The sequence below is a fragment of the Jaculus jaculus genome, chromosome 6 (genome assembly GCF_020740685.1).
Source record: "Jaculus jaculus isolate mJacJac1 chromosome 6, mJacJac1.mat.Y.cur, whole genome shotgun sequence".
NCBI lineage: Eukaryota > Metazoa > Chordata > Mammalia > Rodentia > Dipodidae > Jaculus > Jaculus jaculus.
In genome coordinates, this window is record NC_059107.1 from 158,271,466 (window position 1) to 158,286,003 (window position 14,538).

Genomic DNA, 14,538 nt, shown 5'->3' on the forward strand with positions numbered 1-14,538 from the left:
CTACCTCTCTGCTCCTGCGCACTTGCCCAGAACCTTCTAGAAGTGGAGCTGTCCTTGCCAATGCCTGCGTGCGAATGCAAACGTACTCTGCTCTCTGCCCCAAGGACGGGTCGAGCGTTTTGGAGCGGGCCAAGTACCTAAGTCCATCAGTGCGGCCATTGAGAATCAGACATTGTATGAATGTGGGAATTAAGTGGAACGAGATACTCTAACCAAAAAAAAAAAAAAAATGGCTGTCAGGACCGAGCGCTCAAAAAAAAGCACGTGACGTCACTAGTCTGCGTCGCCAGCAGAGGAAAGTTAGCGCGCATGCGCGCGCGCGCGCGCGAGTCGCCTGCCGGAAGGGGCGGAGCATTCGACTGGTTTCCTGGCGACGCGGCTCTGCGGTCCAGTTTCTTTCCGTTTTTCCTTCGTGGCGCGTGTGGCCGTCGCCGTCATGCCTTCGCTGCTCGCAGCCCCCAAGGTGGTCTCTACTCTAGCCGGCATCCGTGGCCTCTCAGGTTAGAGTCGGTTCCTGTTCTCTTGGAGAAGCCTGAAGACCCCCAGAGAGGAGCAAGTTGGTTCTGATGCATCCTCCCTGGGACCGCGCGGATTTCTTCTGTAGTCTCGGCTCTGCAAGAGGGTGGGCTTTGCGGGGGGACCGGAGGGCGCATGGTCTCTCTACCGTTCAGTTGTTCTGGGAGACTATAAACGGCTAAAAGAAAATTGTATGCCGTCCACCACAGAGAGTGGCTTCAGAGTTACTCGGAATCAGAAGTTGTGTCGTTGGCCACCACAGCCAGTTGGCATAGGTGACAGTGTATCTTGTCAGGAAGCCCTTTTTATTTTTTCCCGTTAGCTCAACATAAAATTCCTACTGCCAGGTTTTCAGAGTATTCGGGTTGTTTGAGGGCTAGCTCAAGAAGAAACACGTTTAGCAACACAAATCCTTTGTGCAATTCCCATTAGAAAAGATGAATGTCTAAAAATACTCCGGAGGCGTTTTATACCTTAAAGGCTAGGTGTCAAGGGAACCTTTCTTTGTCTCTACAAATTATACAACAGGAATACCTGACTTATTCGTGATTCTGTACTTCTGTTTTGTCACTGGTAAATGAGGATATCGGCTCTTCCCGTACTTGGGAATCTACTGTCTGGTTCACGTAAGGGCTCCCCAAGGTGAAATGTAATCCAAAGACAGATCTGTTCGCAAGGTATATGATTCCGTTTTCACTGTGGAAACCACAGGTTCCCAAGTACAGGAAGAGCCGATATCCTCATTAACCTGTGATAAACAGAATCATAAACAAGTCAGGAGTGCTAGTTGTCTATTTTCTAGTCCTTTTTCTCTTATGTCACCACTAAGGCTTAATCTGGCTTGGTGAGTCTTGGAATTTGTTGTTCGTTGAACCAGAAAGTGCAGCTCCGTTCATTGACTTCACTGGAGCTGTTCAACATCTAATCAAGGAAGCTACACAGGCACCAAGTAACATCATGGCCAATTCTTTATGTATGTATGTATGTATGTATGTATGTATGTATGTATGTATGTATGTATGTATTATTTGAGAGAGAGGAGATGCAGATAGAAAATGGGTGTACCAAGGCCTCTTAGCCACTGCAAATAAACTTTAGACACATGTGCCACCTCTGGCTTATGTGAATGCTGGGGAATCAAATCTGGGTCCTTTGGCTTTGCTGCCAAGTGTCTTAACCACTAAGCCATCTCTTCAGCCCTATTACGGCCAATTCTTGACCCAAATGACAGGGTAGCTCAGGAAAGGAAGTAATGCGTTGTAAGCATTGTGCTATAATTGGATATTTGTTTTTAGGATTTAAAGAGCTCACACGGTATTCAGAAAAAAAGACATCAATATATGGTGCTTTTGATTACTGTACTTTAAAAAGATTCTGGGCACAATGTGGAAGACCATAAGAAACTTCTAGACTGGGGTCAGTTTCTATACTGCTTGTCTGGTGTGTATGAGGCCCTGGGTTTGTTTGATCTCTAGTACATACAACCAAGAGTCTTGATACATGCCTCTAATTGAAACACTCGGGGTGGAAAGAGGAGGATCAGGAGATCAAGGGGTCCTCCTCAGCTACAAAGCACGTTTGAGACTAGTTTGGGCTACAAGAGTTTGTCACAGAAAGAAAAGCAACTCTGAGAAAGTCATGTATTCTTGTAGTGAAAGTATGGAGGTTGGGTTTGTTTTGTTTAGATGATAGGAACTGGGCCCAGGGCTTGGTACAAGGCAAGTACTTGCTCCACCACTGAGCTATGCCTCCAGCCCAGAAAATGTTACTAATTGAGATTTTATTGGGTAATATGCTAGTAGCACCCTCTTATCATCTGAGAGCAAACAAAATAAAGCACTAGTGATGCATAAGTTGTATTTTCAAAGGCGAATTGTTAAAGATATGTTAAATATGTCATGGCAAAGAAAGCTAACTTCATTCAACAAACTGAGCACTGGACTGGAGATAGAGCTCAGTGGATTGTTTGAGGCAGAAAAAAGGCCCTGGTGTGCCCATTCTCTCCCTGTCTTTTTCTTTACACAGTATAAAAAGGTTTCTACCCTTATGAAAAGCAGGTAAACAGGCAAATAGTTGCAATATGACATTAAATGTAATAAACATACAGTGAACCAGTGTGGTGGTGCACACCTTAATCCCACCACTTGGGAGGCAGAGGTAGGAGTACCCCTCCAAGTTCAAGACCAGCCCGAGACTATATAGTGAACTCCAGGTTAGTGACACTGAGAGGAAGTGTGGGCACATTTTTGTTTGTTTGTTTGTTTGTTTGTTTTTCAGGGTAGGGTCTCACTCTAGCTCACACTGACCTGGAATTCAGTATGTAGTCTCAGAGTGGCCTCGAACTCACAGTGGTCCTCCTACCTCTGCCTCCCGAATGTTGGGATTACAGGTGTGCACTACCACATCCAGGGTGGGCACATATTTTAAAGGTAGGATGGGGCCTGAGGAGATGCTCTTGTCTGCATGGCATCTGGCCAGAGTTCCATTACCCAGTACCCACATAAAGACAGATGAACAAAGTGCACATGCATCTGAAATTTGTCTGGGGCCAATATTCTCATTTTCTCTCTCTTCTTTATCTGTAATAAATATATAAAAATAAAATTTTTTTGGAGCCGGGTGTAGTGGTGCATACTTTCAAAACCAGCACTTGGGAGGCAGAGGTAGGGGATCACTCTGAGACTGAGACCAGTCTGGAATTACACAGTGAGTGCCAGGTCAGCCTGGGCTGGAATGAGGCCCTATCTCAAAAAATAATAGTAATATTTATTTAAATTTTTATTTTTTTTAAATTTTTTTGTTGATCTTTGTTTAATTATTTGAGAGCGACAGACAGAGAGAGAGAGAGAGAGAATGGGCATGCCAGGGCCTCCAGCCACTGTAAACAAACTCCAGACACATGCGCCCCCTTGTGCATCTGGCTTACATGGGTCCTGGGGAATCGAGCCTTGAACCAGGGTCCTTAGGCTTCACAGGCAAGTGCTTAACTGCTAAGCCATCTCTCCAGCCCATTTATTTACTTTTTATTTGCAAGTGGGGAGAAAGAGTATGTGTGGGCACTCCAGTGCCTATTGTCACTGTAAACCAACTCCAGATGCATGCAACAATTTATGCATCTGGCTTTACATGGGTACTGGGAAGTTGAACCTGGGCTGCCAGGCTTTGCAGACAAGCTACTTTAAATATTGAGCCATATCTCCAGCTGAATTTTGGGTTTTTGTTTTGTTTTGTTTTTCAAGGTCTCATTGCACCTCAGGCTGACCTGGAATTCACTATGTAGTCTCAGGGTGGCCTCAAACAAATGGCAAGCCTCCTACCTCTGCCTCCCAAAGGCTGGGGTTAAAAGCATGCGCCACCATACCAAGCTCCAAAAATATTTTTCTATTTTTATTTTATGAATAAACTTTTTAGCAAATAAAGTAAAATAAGGTTGATGTCACTTGATTAAATATTTGTTGCTCATAAAAAAAAGAGAGAGAGGGGGGGCTGGAGGGATGGCTTAGCGGTTAAGGCGTTTGCCTGCAAAGTCAAAGGACCCAGGTTCGATTTCCCAGGACCCACGTTAGCCAGATGCACAAGGGGGTGCACCCATCTGGAGTTCATTTGTAGTGGCTGGAGGCCCTGGCATGCCCATTCTCACCCCCCTGTCCCCCTCTTTCTCTGTCAGATAAATAAATAAAATATTTTTTTAAAAAAGAGGTCAAAAAATAAAAATAAATAAAAAAATAAAGTAAATGAACAATTAAGGAAGACACCAGTAGTTGAACTCTGGCCTCCACATACATGTGCATACATACAAATATGTGGACATGTCCATATGCCACACACATATTTTTAAAAAGAAGGAAACCTGGCATGGTGGTGCACTCCTGTAATCCCAGCACTCAGGAGGCAGAAGTGGAGGAAGGATCACTTTGAGTTCAAGGCCAGCCTGTGACTACATAGTGAATTCCAGGTCAGCCTGCAAGGCCTAAGTCCCTGGGTTAATTCCACAGTACTTGTGTAAAGCCAGATAGATGCACAAGGTTGTGCGTGCATCTGGAGTTCCTTTGCAGTGACTGGAGGCCCTGGTGTGCCCATTCTCTCTCTCTCTCTAATAAATAAAAAAGAAAAGGACTGTAGGGTGCATTGTTGAATTCTTACCTTCCCTGAGACACTGTTTTGTTTTTGGAGAATTAACTTCCAACTTTAATGCTACATGCATGGAAGTAAATCCTAAGCCACATTTTACTAAGTAGCATTTAAATGTCCTAAGCGGGCTGGAGAGATGGGTTAGCAGTTAAGGTGCTTGTGTACGGAGCCCAAGGACCCAGGTCTGATTCCCCAGAACCCACCTAAGCCAGATGCCTGTGGTGGTGCATGCATCGGGAGTTTGTTTCCAGGAGCCAGAGGCCCTGGTGTGCCCATGCGCATGCACTCGCGCGCTCTCTCACTAAGCTAGTAAATTGATAAGTAAAATGCCCTAAGCTTTTATGATTTTATTTTCTGAAAATAACACAAAATGCTGATTGTCCCCAGTCTCTGCTAAAGAATAAGTGACTTTTCCTCCCTACACACTTACCTACTAACAATCAGACAGTACAGAGCAAAACCTTACTATTTAAAAGTATTATAGTAGTACATGTCATGGTTGTTTTTACCCCCTCTGGCTCTCAACTTTGTATTTCTGTTTTGCCAAAAGTGACTGGTTTTAGTGTTGCTAGATTTGCATATATCTGTCAGTACAATAATTGACAGTGTTTAGGGATGATGATTCATTGTACACCATATGCCTAGAATTTACGTTAATTACATTTCTAAGATATCAAAGATAAAAAGGATATGAATGGTAAATGTTTTTACTAAAAACAGGTCAGATACAAGTCAAGCAGCAGCTTCCTTTCTGTGCTTAATAAATTCAAGCATCTGAAATGCAGCATACCCAAAACTTAACACCAGCACTCCAGTCTCAGTAGCAATTCCATTCTAATTTCTATATCCTATAAACCTTATTGGCCTCAACTTCTTTCTGTCATACCTTGTCAGCTGATTCTGCTTGACCCCACCTTTTGTTTACCAACCCCCACTGCTACTGATTAGAACCAAGCTATTTTGCTTCTCATCACCTTCATGAGCACCTCAGTTAAATTATACTCAGTGAAAGCATAGCATATGCTTCTAGATTTAGAGCTTTTCTAGGCTCAGTGCCAGGTGTGAATGTTTTTTGCTTTACGTTTCTTTTTATATTAATAGACTTAAGTATCGTGAAGTGCTTAAAATCGAGTTAAATTCTCTCTAGTGTATGTGCTTATACATGTTTGTAACAGACATATTTGCCTTCTATTCAAAATTATTTTTTAAAGGTTTATTTATTTGCAAGCAAAGAGAGAGACAACATGAGAGAAGGTATGGGCACACCAGAACCTTTTGCCAATGCAAATGAACTCCAGATTCATGGGCGGCCTTGTGGAGCTGGCTTTACATGGGTACTGGGGAATTGAACCCAGGCCAGCAGGCTTTGCAAGTTAGTGCCCTTAACCACAGGGCTATCTCTCCAGCCCAAGATCTTATCTGTTTTTTTGTTTTTGTTTTTGAGGTAGCATGTCATTCTAGCCCAGGCTGACCTGGAATTTACTACCCAGAAAGACCCTATGTTTAAAAAAAAAAAAAGTGCTGGTCATGGTGGTACATGCCTTTAATCCCAGCACTTGGGAGGCAGAGATAGGAGGATTGCCATAAATTCGAGGCCACCTGAAACTACATAGTGAATTCCAGATCAGCCTGGACTAGAGTGAAATCCTACCCTAAAAAAAAAAAAGTCTTGGTGTGATCTATACCTGGAATCCAAGCCCTCAGGAGGCAGAGGTAGGAGTACAGCAAGGGCAAGGCCTGGTCTGCATATGGCTATCAGAATTCAGTAAGTTAACACATAGTTATACTTCAGGACATAATCAAAACCTGAATAGAAGCTGTACTCCTTTATTTTTCTTTCTTTCTTCCTTTATTTTGTTTATTTATTTTGGTTTTTTGAGGTAGGGTCTCACCACGCCCAGCTTGCATTCCTTTAAACCCAGCACTCAGAAGGCATAGTAGGAGGATCACTGTGAGTTAGAGGCCAGTTTGGGCTGCAGAGTGAGTTCCAGGTCAGCCTGGGCTAAAGTGAGACCCTGCTTCAAAAAAAAAACAAACCAAGCCGGTCATGGTGGTGCAGGCTTTTAATCCCAGTACTTGGGAAGCAGAGGAAGGAGGATCACTGAGAGGTCAAGGCCATCTGAGACTACATACTGAATTACAGATTAGGGTGGGGTAGAGTTAGACCCTATAGGGGGAGGGGAGAAACAGCTGGACAGATGGCTCAGCAGTTAAAGGCACAGACTGAGAAACCTTAATACTCTTAAGTTTGAGTCCCCAGTACCTATGTAGAGCTAGATGCACAAACTGGTGCATGCTTCTGGAGTTTTGATGTGGCAAGAGGCCCTAGTGCCCTGTGCTCGCTCTCTCTCTCTTTTTCTCTGCTCAAAACTAAAATTTTTTAATAAATCCTGAGTAGACATTAGCTGTCATTGTCAATAATTCACTAACTATAGTTTGAAAGCGCCAAATATATTGCGTGTCTTCTACTTGTAAAAAGAAGCGTGTAGCTGTGTGCTATATTAAACTGATTGTAATTCTAGGGCCTTGCACATGTGGCACATCACTGACGTAATATTCCCAGCCCTAAGTAAAGTTTTCTTTGTCTCACGGGGCTGGGCATTGGCTTATGCTAGGCACGTCATCTACCACAGAGCTATGCCCCGCCCTAATTCTAATTTTACTCCTTTTCATATCACACCATTCTGATTCCTACACTAGTGTGGTTTATAGATGCACAATCACTGTCATCCCTTCTCTTCCCTTTGTCCTCTCTTCCACAACTTTAATGTATATAGGGAGAGGATAGATGATGATTGATTGGTTGAGGTATAATGAACTCCCACATACTTATTACTTAACTTAGGTAATTAACTCTTTTATCATCCAAATCCACATTCACAGTCTTTGCCTATATATTTGTGACATACTGTATCAAATTGCAAACTAAGGTCTCTGAGTATAAAGATCTTATTTCTGCCAGATGTGGAGGCACACACCTTTAATCCCAGCAATTGGGAGGCAGGGGTAGGAGGATTACCATGAGTTCAAGGCCACCCTGAGACTCCATAGTGAATTCCAGGTCAGCCTGCACTAGAGCAAGACTCTACCTCACCAGGGTTGGGTGGGGAGGATCTTATTTCTGTTTCTTAACTGATATAAAGGAAGGGTGTTTTTTGTTTTTGTTTTTTCAAGGAAAGGTCTAACTGGAGCCCAGGCTGACCTGGAACTCATAGCAATCCTACCTCTGCCTTCACTACTGTAAATAAATGTATAAATATCATGAAAACCTTTTAGATCTATTGTTTCATTGCATTCTCTTTGTTCTTCCTTCAGGATGTATGCCATGTTTTCAGCGAGGATACTCCCTCCAGCCTGTGCCAGAGAGGAAGATTCCAAACCGATACTTAGGCCAGCCTAGCCCAGTTACCCACCCACACCTCCTCAAACCAGGTAAGACCTTTCAGCTCTAACAACTCCAGCTGTCTTTCCATTAGATGCTATCTAAAATAACACTGTGCATTAAAACTTTTTGCCTGATGTATTTTGAATTTATGACTATAACCACTAGCCATGTATCAAAATCACACTGTTAATATTGCTGATGTGATTGGGGACTAAAGTTTAAATTAATTCAAATTTAAATTTAAACAGCTTCATGTAACTCCCGGTGCTGTCTTGACAGTCAATCTAGAACAAAAGATACAATAAACTTCATAATTTAGAATTGCTAGTATACATGTTTGGCACTGAAGACATTCAACCAGAGATCCAGAGGCTCCTAAGGGCCCATCACTGAAGGTCTATAGACTTTAAAACAAACCCTACATGGCCCTGGGGATTTTGTGGAAAAGAGGGTGGGAAGATTGTTAGAGCCACAAGTTGGGACACTATGCACAGAGACATTGCCCCTTCCCCATAACTGACGCTGTCCCACACTGCCCGACCCACAGCCAATGGAGATGACTAGCATCCCCAAGGAGGAGGGCACCTTTGGAGGGGGACAGGGGTGAGGGAAAGGATGGTGCCAACATGTGCTGTTCACATACTGAGTACGTCCATAACTAATTAAAAACAAAAAAAGAAAGCCGGGCGTGGTGACACACGCCTTTAAATCCCAGCACACGGACGCAGAAGTAGGATCAAGTGAGTTCAAGGCTACCTTGAGAATACATAGTGAATTCCAGGCCAGCCTGAGCTAAAGTGAAACCCTACCTCGAAAAACAAAAAAGGGGGGGAGGGACAAATAGGGAGAGGAAAATAAACTTTTTATTTTTTTTATTTTTTAGGGAAAAAAAACTTTCTTAGAAAGCTGATAGAAAATTGATAAAGGTGTGTTTCACTGATTTTTTTTATTTCCCCTTCTGTAAAATCCCAAAATAGCTGCTAAAGACATGCTATCATTATTGCTCAAATTTAAAATTGAAAGGTATTCTTATTTTTTAAGAAATCATTCTCAGGGCCAGGCATGGTGGCACATAATTTTAATCCCGGCAGTCAAGGAGCCAAGATAGGAAGATTGCTGTGAGTTCGAAGCTAGCCTGAGACTATGTAGTGAATTCCAGGTCAGCCTTAGCTAGAGCACGACGCTACCTCAAAAAAGCGGACCTGGAGAGGTAGCTTAGCTGTAAAGGCACTTGCCTGCAAAGCCAAAGGACCTAGGTTTGATTCCCCAGGACCCATATAAAGCCAGATGCACAAGGTGGCACATGCATCTAGAGTTCATTTACAGTGACTAGAGGTCCTGGCATACCCATTTGCATTCTGCCTGTCTGTCTGTTTCTCTCTCTTTCTCTCTCTCTGCCTCTTTCTCTCTTCCTCTAAATAAATAAAAATAAAATATTAACAAAATAATTATTTTAAAAAGGCATTCTCACGTATGAACTATGACCATACTATCAACCCAAAGAGGTAGGTCAGTAAAAACCAAAGCATTGTAGGACAGTCAGGCTTGTGAGGAAAGTTTAACCATTCCTTCTACCTTGGGATGTTAAATCTATATTTATGTATATCACTATGAAAGCACTGTATTATTAATATAAATTCCTTTAGAAATATGTTACTCTTTCACTGTCTCCACTCAGTGAATGATACCAGTATGTCTCAGTGAGGACTTCCTTTTGCTGACTGGAATTCCTGCTGGAAAGCCTGCTGAGACTCAGGAAATGCAGCTCACCACTGAAACACACGAGAAATCAGAGTTTTCAAAGCTGTAAGGTAAGCATAATAGTAATCCAGTTAATATAAATTTGAGCATTTCTTTATTGTATCAATCTACCTATAGCCACTATTTAAAAAAAAAAAAAGTAGAATTGGTATTTTTGCCAGCTTTGAAAATTATTGATTTCTTGTGGTGAAATACTTTTATGTGGTGAGTTGCATTTTCCATGCCTTGAATCTGTGATCTCATTAAGATAATTCCTTAGAATTTAGGTTGCAGGGGCTGGAGAGATGGCTTAGCAGTTAAGCGCTTGCCTGTGAAGCCTAAGGACCCCAGTTCGAGGTTCGATTCCCTAGGACCCACGTTAGCCAGATGCACAAGGGAGTACATGCATCTGGAGTTCGTTTGCAGTGGCTGGAGGCCCTGGCGTGCCCATTCTCTCTCTCTGTGCCTCTTTCTCTGTCTGTCACTTAATAAATAAATAAACATAAAACAAAAAAATTTAACGCCAGGTGTGGTGGCACATGCCTTTAATCCCAGCACTCAGGAGGCAGAGGTAGGAGGATCGCCATGAGTTTGAGGCCACCCTGAGACTACAGAGTAAATTCCAGGTCAGCCTGAGCTAGAGTGAAAGCCTACCTCGAAAAACCAAACAAACAAACAAAAACAAAAAATTTAGGTTGTGTTGTTGTGTATATGACAGCTATACTTATAAAGGATTATAAATAAATATGTACAAATAAATGTTGATGTATATTTTATTTGTGTGGTTGCTTGTTTTGCTGTGGAAGAAAAGGGATGCCTGTCTTAATTTTTGTTTCTTAGGTAGAGGATTTTGGACTTCAGGACAGGTGAGAAGAGGCAGAAGTAAGACAGCACTAGAGAATGTGGCTCAGTTGGTGGTGTGCTTGCCTAGCATGCATGAAACTCTGGGTTCTAGTCCCAGCACTGGATAAACCAGGCATGGTAGCACACACCTATAGTCCTAGCACTTGGGAAGTAGAGGCAGGGGACTAGGAGTATAAAGCAATCCTCAGCTTTATAGTGTATTTGAGGCTAGCCTTGGGATACAAGAGACCCTGTCTCAAAAATAGAAACAAAAAGCCGGGCGTGGTGGCGCACGCCTTTAATCCCAGCACTTGGGAGGCAGAGGTAGGAAGATCACCAAGAGTTCAAGGCCACCCTGAGACTACATAGTTAATTCTAGGTCAGCCTGTACCAGAGTGAGACTCTACCTCGAAAAACCAAAAAAAAAAAAAAAACCAGAAGAACCAACAAAATAGAGTCATCAATGTTTTAAGCTTTAGGGGAACCACTGGTAGGTATATCATTAGGCAAACAGAAATTGAAAGGTGGGGGGGAGTAGCCAAAACATTAATCATTTACCTTTTCCTATCTAAAGAGTTAAAACTTAAGCCGGGCGTGATGGCGCACGCCTTTAATCCCAGCACTCGGGAGGCAGAGGTAAGAGGATTGTCGTGAGTTTGAGGCCACCCTGAGACTACATAGTGAATTCCAGGTCAGCCTGAGCCAGAGTGAGACCCTGCCTCGAAAAACAAAAAAAAAAAACTTGTGGAAGTATTAAAATAATTGTGAGGTGGGAGGTATATTTTTATGAAAAAGTATAAGCATATTGTATATGAAGCCTAAGGACCGAGGCTTAATTCCCCAGTACCCACATAAGCCAGATGCACAAGGTGGTGCATGCATCTGGAGTTCGTTTGCAGTGTCTGGAGCCCAGGCACACCTATTCCCTCTATCTTCCTCTCTCACACACACACTTGCTCGCTCTCTAACAAATAAACATTTTAAAAAGTAAAATAAGCCAAGTGTGGTGGCACACACCTTTAATCCCAACACTTGGGAGGCAGAGGGAGGATGATCACTGAATTCAAGGCCAGCCTGGGACTACAGAGTGAATTCCATGTCAAACCTAAGCTGCAGTGAATCCCTACCTCGGAAAAAAAAAAAAAGAAGAAGAAAAGAAAAGAATAGGAGCTGAAGAGATGGCTTAGTGGTTAAGATGCTTGCCTGCAAAGGGTAAGGACTCAGGCTCAACTCTCCAGTACCCACATAAGCCAGATGTAAAAGGTGGCGCATGCATCTGGAGTTCATTTGCTGTGGCTAGAGGCCCTTGTGCACCCATTATCTCTCTCAAACAAATAAAGATAATATTAAAAGGAAAAAAAGGAATAAAACAATCCAAAAAAAGAAGAATCTCGAATGGAACATATTATGTGGGTTTTAAAGAATTTACTGAAGGTTTTTCTTACACATCATAAGCACCAGATAGGAAGAATAATATACTAAAGTTTTCTGTTCTGTAGTTTTTAAAATTTAAATTCAAGGCCCATTTTTTTCTGTTAATAACTTCACCAAGATTTTTTCTTTTATGACTTTTTTTTAATGTTTTTATTTTTATTTATTTATTTGAGAGCGATAGACAGGGAGAGAGAGAATAGGCATGCCAGGGCCTCCAGCCACTGCAAACGAACTCCAGATGCATGCACCCCCTTGTGCATCTGGCTAACATGGGTCCTGGGGAATTGAGCCTTGAACCGGGGTCCTTAGGCTTCACAGGCAAACGCCTAACTACTAAGCCATCTCTCCAGCCCAAGGGTTGTTTTTTTTTAAAGACAAGATCTCCCCTATGTAGTTCTGGCTGGCCTAGAATTAATGAATAATTGTGCTGCCTAAGCTCCCCAAGTGCTGAGATTACAGGACTGTGCCACCACCCCTGCTCATCTTGTTTTTAATAAAATAACATTTTCTCATCTATGTACATATGGTATACCTAGCAATATTTTTAAGAATTGAAAAGAATTGGGGGAAAAAATGCTTGTGCCAGGCATGGTGATGCACACCTTTAACCCCAGCACTCGGAAGGCAAAGGTAGGAGAAGGATCACTGAGTTATAGGCCAGCCTGAAACTACATAGTGAATTCCACGTCAGCCTGGGCCAGAGCAAGATACTACCGGGAAGGGGCGAGGATGGAAGCACTACATGCTTGTGTTGATTATGGTTTTATTCTGTCTTACTGAATTACACTGATTGATTTAGTTTTCTGCTGCTGAGAATCAGACCCCGGGCCCCATCTACACTAAGCAGTGCACTACCATTTGAGCCAAATCACTTGACCCTGAATTCAATAAAGACTATCTATGAGGCTGGAGAGATGACTTAGCGGTTAAGTGCTTGTCTGTGAAGCCTATGGACCCCGGTTCGAGGCTCAGTTCCCCAGGACCCACATAAGCCAGATGCACAAGGGGTTGCATGAGTTTGGAGTTCATTTACAGTGGCTGGAGGCCCTGGCGCACCCATTCTCTCTATATATATATCGGCCTTTTTCTGTCTCTCTGTCACTCTCAAATAAATAAATAAAAGTAAACAAAATTATTTAAAAAAAAAAAGAAATGTTCTTTAAAAAAAGACTATCTTTAAAAAAAGACTATCTATGGTCATTATATTTATAAGTTTATAGATGAATAAACTGTAGTTGTTACTTATATGTCTAATTCATGTTGGCACCTTTTTGAGTATGCCATTATACTAGCACATAAAAGTTATATACAGGGCTGGAGAGATGGCTTAGCGGTTATGTGCTTGCCTGTGAAGCCTAAGGACCCCGGTTCGAGGCTCAGTTCCCCAGGTCCCACGTTAGCCATATGCACAAGGGGGCGCACGCGTCTGGAGATCGTTTGCAGAGGCTGGAAGCCCTGGAGCGCCCATTCTCTCTCTTTCTCTCCCTCTATCTGTCTTTCTCTCTGTGTCTGTCGCTCTCAAATAAATAAATAAATAAAATTTTTAAAAAAGTTGTAAAAAAAAGTTATATACAATGTCATTTAGCGGAGAATTGTACAAAATTAGTTTATAAGAGCTAGGGGCTTTATCCCCTCCTGCTTTCGCATAGACAGGAGCTCTTTGTATTTTCTCCTCTTTCCCTCTCTTAATCTAATAAAGTCCCTCCAGACATTAAAAACAGCAGGGTTTCTGGGCTGGACAGATGGCACAGTACTTGAGGGACTTGCCTGCAAAACCTAATGACCCGGGATCAACTCCCTAGTACCCGCATAAAACCAGATACACAAAATGACACATATCTGGAGTTCATTTGAGGCACCTAGAAGCCCTGGTGCATCCATTCTCCTCACTCTCATTTTCTTTCTCCTTGGATATGAAGAACAAGAGACTCCTGTATAGTCAAAACTCAGTCATGTGTGGGAGAAAACCAAAGAGCCTCTAAGACTTTAATGCAAATAACAACTTGGAGGTGGATAGTTGGTTATCCATGTAAAGCTTACTGTTCTAAAGTCCTACCTGGCGTTAGGTTACCAAAATGAGAGCATTTCGGAGTAAAATTCCTATTCATTTTTGTTTGTTGTTCTCTTGGTTTGGGGGACTTTTTTTGGGGGGGGCGGTTTTGAGGTAGGGTTTCACTCTAGCTAACTCAGGCTGGCCTGGAATTCACTATGTAGTCTCAGGGTGGCCTCAAACTCAGGGTGATCCTACCTCTGCCTTGGGATTAAAGGCATGTACCACCACACCCGGTTGTTTTTGTTTTTGTTTTTTTTTTTTTTTTTTTTTTTTTTGGTTTTTCGAGGTAGGGTCTCACTCTGGTCCAGGCTGACCTGGAATTAACTCTGTCATCTCAGGGTGGCCTTGAACTCATGGCAATCCTCCTACCTCTGCCTCCCGAGTGCTGGGATTAAAGGCGTGCGCCACTACTCCCGGCATGTTTTTGTTTTTTTAA

The 14,538-nt window shown here is 42.6% G+C and overlaps 1 protein-coding gene across 3 annotated transcripts in view; it reads left to right on the forward strand.

Moving 5' to 3' along the window:
- Positions 1–358: 358 nt before the first annotated feature.
- Xpnpep3 (X-prolyl aminopeptidase 3) overlaps positions 359–14,538 on the forward strand; it is a 54,701-nt gene continuing 40,521 nt past the window's right edge. For 2 of the 3 annotated variants that reach the window (XM_004650336.2, XM_045153546.1), the window contains exons 1-2: positions 359–500; positions 7,963–8,079. In XM_004650336.2, the coding sequence (XP_004650393.2) occupies positions 437–500; positions 7,963–8,079 (181 nt within the window). In that variant the 5' untranslated portion in view covers positions 359–436. Of the gene's footprint in view, positions 501–7,962; positions 8,080–9,710; positions 9,844–14,538 lie in introns of all 3 variants that reach the window. The other variant, XM_045153545.1, reaches the window with a different exon arrangement.